Below are 8,092 nucleotides of genomic sequence, written 5' to 3'. Positions count from 1 at the left end.
GAGGTTGTTTCCAAACTTAAAGTTGAATTCCTCCAGCACTGCAGTTCAACTATTTGGTTAAAGCTGTTACACACATTTTCACATGAAATATTGGTGAGAAGGCCCATGGATTATAAAGTGAGTATGACGCATGCAATTTTATCACTTAATTGTTCTAGAAAGAAAACTGTTTGACTTCATGCAGCAGTCTTTATAGCAGCATCAATAATTACGGACCATTTGTGCAGAAGCATGAGCCCACAGGATGATCTAATCTATCAGGAATTATGTTTGAATACCTTATCTCTCTTCATCATTTGAGGATACCTAAACTAAGGTGCAAAACATGTGTTGTGTTAAAATCTGTTCAGTGTGAGCTTTGTGTAAACAGGAAGGAAGTCCAGACTGTGTAAAGAAGTTAAAAATCAACTTCCGTTCCCAATATTACATTACATTTGTTTCTCTGCAGTTCCTGATTTCTCTTCATCTGCTGCAGTTTCAATCTTTCTATTTAAACAAAGTAGAAGACTTTCTCATAAACAGAGCAGCAGATTATCAGTGTTGGATGTGAAGATGGGACACACTTTGCTCTGTCTACTGGGGTTTCTCTGTGAGTACTTTGAATGTTTTAATTGCCATGGATACAACTTTTTAAATGCCTGAGATGATGATATGTTTGATTTCTTTCAATTTAATAATGTCTGATTTAGTTTCATACTTGTTTCAGTGCTGAATTTACTTTACCGTGGACAAGCTCAAGGTAATTATAACATTTTCTTTCTTTTTGTATATTAACTCAAGTAAAATCTACCTATGTAACTCTCCAAACAACATCCTCTTTTTTGTGTGTTCCGTTTAGTCAATTTATTATTAATCTTTTGACAAAAAGAAAATACATTTTACTTCATGTATCTTGTGATGGTTTCTAGATGCTGTGCTGACCATTGAGCCAAACTGGACTGCTTTTTTTTCTGGAGGGTCTGTTACCTTCAAGTGTGACATTACAGGAGGCAAAGACAGCGGCTGGTTTTACTCAATCTACACCCGACATGGAGCATTTTTCCATCCCAGCAAACAAAAGTTCAGAACATTCCAACCTCTATCTGAAGGCTACAGTGGTGAATATTATTGCTTCTTTCAGAACGGAGAATTAACAAAGACAAGCAATAAAATCTATCTATATATATCAGGTAAGTGATCAAAGTAATACCACCGTGACCATGTTCAATAAAAGCATTTTTTATTTATTTATGAGCCATATTGATATGAACACGCAGTTTGGACAAGTTCTAATATATAATCTGTAAATTATTATAATATTTTAATGTTTGAACAGCTCCACTGATGCTGTATAGGCAGGTGAAGTATACTGTACAATCCTGTGCTTTCACAAAATCAAGAGTATTAACATAAGAACAATAATACAAACAGGGATCAGCTTCTTACATCAAAGCATTTACATAAAGATAATACTTTACCAACAAACCTTGTTATACTTTATTAATTGTGACAAATTATGAAGAAACATCAATATATTCGAGAAACTGATGCACCTTAATGTGCTTAACAATAATTATTCAAACAGTGCAGGTAAAAATGTATTCCTTTTTTATGAAATGTGAAAATGTATTCTTCATAAATGGAAGTATTTCTTTGTACTAATGTTGTATTAATTGAACTGTTTTACTAAAACAAGTAACCATTTGTGTTACACAGACAGAAACGTGATCCTGGAAAGTCCTGCGTCCACTTTGTTTGAAGGAGAATCAGTTACTCTGCGCTGTCGGCATCGTACTCAGAGAGAGGAGAATGCTGCCTTCTTCAGAGACGGATCATTAATGGCAAAAAACACCGTTCAAGTAATGTCAGACGGGAGCTCTTACAGTTGTAGATTTGGCGATGAAGAATCTGAACCAAGAACACTGAGAACTGAACGTAAGTCATTTTCATACCTAAAAGCTTCAGACATTTAGTAAACCCAAAATGAAACAGAATGATAATATCTGCATCGTCTTAGAAACACTGGACAATGAACAAAGAAAAAAAAGGCTTTTGACTTTTTCAGCCCGTTTTATGTGCGTTTCTACTCGAGGTTAACCAACTACTTCAGTGGTTATAAATATAAATATAAGCAGTTATTTCTCTATATTTTCATTATGTTCACTATAGCATACACAGTGATTTGATATTACTAAGATTGCTGGAGAAAATATACATTTGTATTATTTGTCAATCTAGGCTTATTTACCGGGACAATAACTAACATTTTGTAAACATTTGTACCTTTATTCTACATTAAACAGCAAAACCAAAGGCCCAGCTGAGAGACATATTTCCAGGAGGGGGCAATGCGACTCTAACTTGCTCTGTAGGAATATCATCAGCTTCTGGTTGGAGATACTTCTGGTCCAAAAAAGGGAAAACCTCTGAACCCCTGAAGACACAAGATGTTGTTTTCCTCACAAATGACCGAATCAGTGTCTCACGAGGAGGCGTCTACTGGTGCAGAGGAGGAAGAGGAGACCCGGTTTACTACACAGAGTACAGCGATGCAGTCGGTAATGATCTAATATTATGTCATAAAGAAAATACAAATTATAATATTTGAAAGTAAGGATTGAGAAGGTCACTAAGAAATGTATATTTGTTTGATTTTTTGTATTTAGTATTTTGTGCTTCTTCCTCTAACAGTCACACACAGGGCTGTTGTGACCCTGCGACCCAACTGGCCTGAGATGTACTCTGGAGAAACGATCACTCTGACTTGTGAAATTAAGGATGGAGGAGACTCTGAGTGGGATTATATATGGATGACACCCGTGTTAGAAACACCTCCGACATCTGACCCTAAACTTACTCTGACCTCACAACGTGGTGGAGACTACAGGTGTAAAGGCAGACTGAAAGGTGAAATGTCTTCAACGCATTGGAGTGATGTCCTCACATTGACCGTATCTGACAGTAAGTCACATGTCATATGGGTTTTATCATTATTAGACTTTGTTTTGCTATATGTATATAAACATATCATCTATAATATGCTGGTTATTATATTTAAGGATGATGAACCTTCACATTTGTTTGATATGTTTGTAAAAAATATGTAGGATGCAAGGAGTGTTTGTTACCCACCAATTATCATTAAATCACTTTCCAACAGACACACCTCAGCCTGTCCTCTCTGTGTCTCCATCATGGCCGAGTCCTGGAGCCTCAGTAACTCTGAACTGCAGGGTTGATCATCCTTCTGCTGGCTGGAGCTTCTACTGGTATAAGGCTGTCCCCCAAAAGTCAGACTACTCCTACAGCTTTGAGCTGCTAGCTGGCAGCGAGAACGGGACTGAACAGCATCTCTTCATCATTGATGGACAAACACACACAGCAGGATATGTGTGCAGAGCAGGAAGAGGAGATCCAGTGTTTTACAGTTGGCACAGCAAACCTGCGTTTGTCTGGTCTGGAGGTCAGTGTGATTTGACTTCTCCATTATTGCAAAATGGTAGGAATTTGGGAACTTTTCCTTCACACAAGCATCAGATCAATTGTAAGCTGTGGTTCAGGTTTGAAGGACTTTCTATTGTTCCTTCTTTACATCCATCCATTCATCTCATTCTGTCCATAGCTTTGTTGTGTTGGGATATTTTGGATATGTTCTACATAAAAGTTTAAAAACAACTCCAAATTCTTTACATTCAGCAATTCACTCAAAAATGCACAAACATATTTAAATGCTTTAATTAGACACTCACTCTTTATTGTTGATTAAATGCTTCTAGTTATTTTTATGTTCAAGTTGGCTTTAAGCTTTCAACATATACAAATGCTTTGTTTGTCCCCTTTTTGTGTTTCAGATATTAACTCAGCAGTGTCTCTCACAGTGAGTCCTGACAGTGTGCAGCACTTCACAGAAACGCCTGTGTCGCTGAGCTGTGAGGGAAACTCCACTGAGTGGAGAGTGAGGAGGTTTTCTAAACACGACTACCTTCTTCCCTGTTCTTTCTTGGGGACAATGACTGGTTCCACATGCACAATAACCAGAAGCTGGGTCAGTGGAGTGTTCTGGTGTGAGTCTGAAACAGGACAGTTCAGTAATGCAGTCAACATCACTAAAGATGGTGAGTTTTAATTATTTAAAATGTTTGTTTCTGAAGTATTATGTTGTTTTAAAATGTGAAGGTGACATGCATTAGCCAAACGTTCAAATTAGTAACACTTTATAAAAAGGGCTAATTTGTGAAGTGATTTCCAGGTCACTTCTCTGAAAGATCAAAGATAATATTCTGTGTGTTTTAATGTCCTCAAACATCTACCTGACATTTCAGCTTCTGCCAGACTAGCCCAGTTGTGCCTAAACGTATTAAATCTGTAAAAGCTGATGTCTCTGATAAAGCCTTTATATTTGATTTGTTTTCAGATGATGATATTATCCTGGTGAGTCCTGTCCGACCTGTGGCTGAGGGACATGCTGTCACTCTTAGCTGCAAGTTAAAGACAGGAACCGTTTATAATGTGGATTTCTATAAAAATGACAAACTCATCCAGAACGATACCAGAAGCGAGCTGACCATCTCTGCAGTGTCAAAGTCAGACGAAGGCTTTTATAAATGTAAACGGAGAGATTCAGCAGATGGTTGGACGTCACCAGAGAGTTGGTTCTCAGTCAAATGTGAGTATTTTTTTGTAAGCTGTGTTACAGTCAGAGATAAAGAAAGTGTAGTTTCTTCTGAATTAAACTGTGTTTGTGTAAGATAAATGTTTTAGAAATTTAATTTATTACAGGAAAGAGATATAATATTAATTAAGATTACTTATAATAGCAGCGTCCATGGATGGAGAAGCCTCTGCATTTCCCGTCCTGCTGATCGTTGGGCTGCTTTGTGGAGTTTCACTGATTATTCTCCTGCTGCTGTTCCTGTATTTATACAGGAAGTCAAAAGGTGAGATAATTTTCTTCTGATGTAAGACTGACTATGTTGTAATAACATGTACTGTTTTAACAGTAGAACACTTTGCAATGCATAATAACATAGCAGCAAATGTCTTGTTTTTTTATTTTGTTAACAGATTCATGCTATAGCAGGTTGGTACAACACATCTTTTTTTCTTTTATTATGAACATGACAGTCATATGTTCCTTTCATAAATCCACTTCATTTACTACATGTGTTTTGCCCACCAGATCTCAGAGGACCAATCAGGGCCCTGCTACAGACCACATGATCAACCAGGACGAAACTATGCTTGCTTCTGTTCTTCAGGGTCAGCCTGAATCCTTAATACGTTTTGAATTTATTGTTAACGTTATTAACCGAGTAGCATTTCCATTTCTCATTAGTTGTTTTAAAAAATGTAGGAGTTCATATAGAGGGATTTTAATATGAATTTGGTTTGATTTTGATTTCTCTTCAGATAATGCTTGTCTCTATGCAACAGTCAGACGCCCTGAAGAACCTGCAAATGGTACAGTACAGTAAATATAAATACTGGAATAGGACAATTCACTGATCACTCTTTTAAATACAAACCAAATTGTATATTTCAGATGAATATACGGATGTGACATATTCTGTGGTGGAGCTCAAAAACATTTCTAAAAAGGGTGAGTGTTTGATTTCTATGTCGTAATAACATACAATAATTAAGGTGCTTTTGTAGGCCAGCAGTGCCTAAAGTATTGTCTTTTCATGCTTTCTCCTGATCCGTCTAACAGGGAAGAAAAATGAACCGGAGGATTGTGTTTACTCACATGTGCAGATGGCATCCGCTGCAGGTCTGATGAAATACTACCTGCTTTAAGCTTGTGTTGGGTTACGTGCTGCCTGATAGGGTGTCATTTTAAAATGTGCCACAAGGTGTTGCCAAAGTCAGCAATGTTCAAATCCTACACATAACTTTGTCAATGTTTGTTTGTTTATTTAATTATCTGCCAATTCTATGCATTCATAAACATCAGGGCATGTGACATTTCATTCATCTGTATCCATACATGTTTAACTGTTTTGAATCCTCATGAGCAATTCCTTCTATCAAACTATCACTTTACCCTCTTGTGAGGAAAATGTATACCAGTACATGTTCCTTTTTGACTGGGGGAATACTGTAAAAACTAAATAATAATAATAATCTCTTAATTCATAGGGAAGTCAAATCCTGCACCAGCAGATGAAACTATTTATTCTGAACTCAAACCAGGAACAGCTCTCGGTAAAAATGCAGCGTGACATCATGTAAGTATTCAGATCAATCTCTCTATATATTTCATATATTGTTAAATATGTTGTAAATAGGAGTAATCTGTCATGAAACACCCTAATTCTTTAAAAAGTGTAATCTCTTTCGTCTTTGGTTTCTTCTAGATCAAACAATGTCTTCTGTAAGGACAAGACGAATGGAAGCAACATACCAAAACGAAACCTTTGTTTATTAAACCTTATTTGCAGCTTTGCTCTCCATTTATCAGACAGTATTTTGTACAGTTAATGTAATAGCAAATCATTGAAAGGAAATGCATCATATTGCTTTAATCTAGGTGTATTTAAAAAAAAAAAGTAAGCTTTGTTTTGCATCAATAAACTTTATTTACTTAATTGTTTCTACATGATTATTCTTTTCACAAGGTGTTTGATTTGCTTCATCATCCTCCCTCTTATTTTGGGGATCCAGTACAGTCATGCTTTGAGGAGACCAAAGGGATTTAGAGGTGCAAGAGCTGAGATGTGACCAAAAATGTGTCACTTTGAATCACCTGCCCTTGTTATTACTATAGTGATGAAGCAGTGGAAACATCTAATATTAGAGGTTTACAAGATGGCTATTTTACCCCAAAAAAATCCTGACATTTGTCTTGTGTTTCTAGACTAATGCATGATAAATGATCAGAATTACAATTTCAATAAAGGTCAGGTGAAGAATGACGAAGAGGTTAAATCGTTCTGCAGTTGTCTCGATGAACCATCTAACTGTTGGCGTTAAATCTGCCTTTGAAACACGAGTATAATACTGCCATGCATTTTTACTGAGATATGAGTTGAGCAAAAATGACTATTTACTCTGCCTTTTTAAAGTGGGATGTTGGTAGAGAGTGAAGTTAAAATGTATCAGCATGGCATGAGCATGAAGTAGTCGTGCCAACGTAAAACAGGAAGGAAAGAGAGACTAGTTATTCTTAGGAAATGTGTAAAATACCAATGAGCTCATGTTGACATCAGATCAGATTTCCTCCCACAGTGCTCTGTTAGTCTTCCTCAATTTTCTTCAAGTGTTAAAGTGGACGTATGTGTAAGAGATAGAGAGTCAGTGTGGATGTGAAGATGGGACACACTTTGCTCTGCGCGCTGCGGTTATTCTGTGAGTATATCACTGACTTTTGTTTTTAGAACAGAGGATCATTGTTTTGTCTACAGAGCAGCGGTTTTTAGCAAAACCGTTTAGAGCCAAGGAATGTGTTAAATTGACTATGTTTCATCAACCATGATAATTTGATACTCTATTTATATAAGCGATTTCTCAAGATCTGATTTTAAAGTGTGATTAATATTGTTCGTTTTGTATTTTAAGTGTGTTGTTTTTAGTGATTTATGATTTTCTTTAATGAGTTTTACCCTGTATATATTCTGAAAAGCTCTCATAGCGATTAAGTGTAATTTCTAAAATATTACTATCATCGATTTGCAACAGTGATTGTATTTGTACACACTGTCCAAACAAAGTTGCTACATGTGAATCGTAAGCTGTTTTAAATTGCTTTTGTTGATTCTCATTTTGACAGTTTCTGTCAGTTTATAAAATGTCTGATGAATTATCATTCTTTATTTTAGTGCTGAACACACGTCTACAATGCTGTCACGCTGAAGGTGATTACACATTCTTCTCTTTTCACATTTGTCTCTCTATGAAACCTCGTTGATTGCATCATCTTTCATGGTTTAGCCAATGACTAACACATTTTGAAGAGTGTTAATTTACATTGTACATTTGTATGCCTCAAAGTAACCTTTTCCTCATGGTTGTTGTTGTTGTTCTAATTGCATATTTATCATTGTGTTGAATTCTAGATGCTTTGACTCTAAAGACCAACTGGTCCACTTTATACACGGGAGTAGTATTACCAATG

The 8,092-nt window shown here is 36.3% G+C and overlaps 1 protein-coding gene across 4 annotated transcripts; it reads left to right on the top strand.

The window, feature by feature from the left end:
* Positions 1-6,566, top strand: LOC117463826 (Fc receptor-like protein 5). Of its 4 annotated transcripts, none has more exons than XM_034106295.2 (18): positions 1-117; positions 523-589; positions 707-739; positions 909-1,169; positions 1,696-1,914; positions 2,283-2,537; positions 2,671-2,940; positions 3,140-3,442; positions 3,831-4,094; positions 4,394-4,645; positions 4,800-4,916; positions 5,044-5,059; positions 5,159-5,238; positions 5,389-5,439; positions 5,522-5,578; positions 5,690-5,749; positions 6,118-6,206; positions 6,336-6,566. In XM_034106295.2, the coding sequence occupies exons 1-17, from the start codon at positions 106-108 to the stop codon at positions 6,198-6,200; spliced, it is 2,400 nt and encodes a 799-aa protein (XP_033962186.1). In that variant the 5' UTR covers positions 1-105; the 3' UTR covers positions 6,201-6,206; positions 6,336-6,566. The 4 variants fall into 4 exon arrangements, with proteins under 4 accessions (XP_033962186.1, XP_033962185.1, XP_033962187.1 ...); XM_034106294.2 differs by having other exon boundaries at positions 4,797-4,916; XM_034106296.2 differs by having other exon boundaries at positions 13-117; positions 449-589; positions 4,797-4,916.
* Positions 6,567-8,092: the final 1,526 nt, after the last annotated feature.

The sequence above is a fragment of the Pseudochaenichthys georgianus genome, chromosome 18, assembly GCF_902827115.2.
Source record: "Pseudochaenichthys georgianus chromosome 18, fPseGeo1.2, whole genome shotgun sequence".
NCBI lineage: Eukaryota > Metazoa > Chordata > Actinopteri > Perciformes > Channichthyidae > Pseudochaenichthys > Pseudochaenichthys georgianus.
This window is presented reverse-complemented; position numbering and strand designations above follow the sequence as displayed.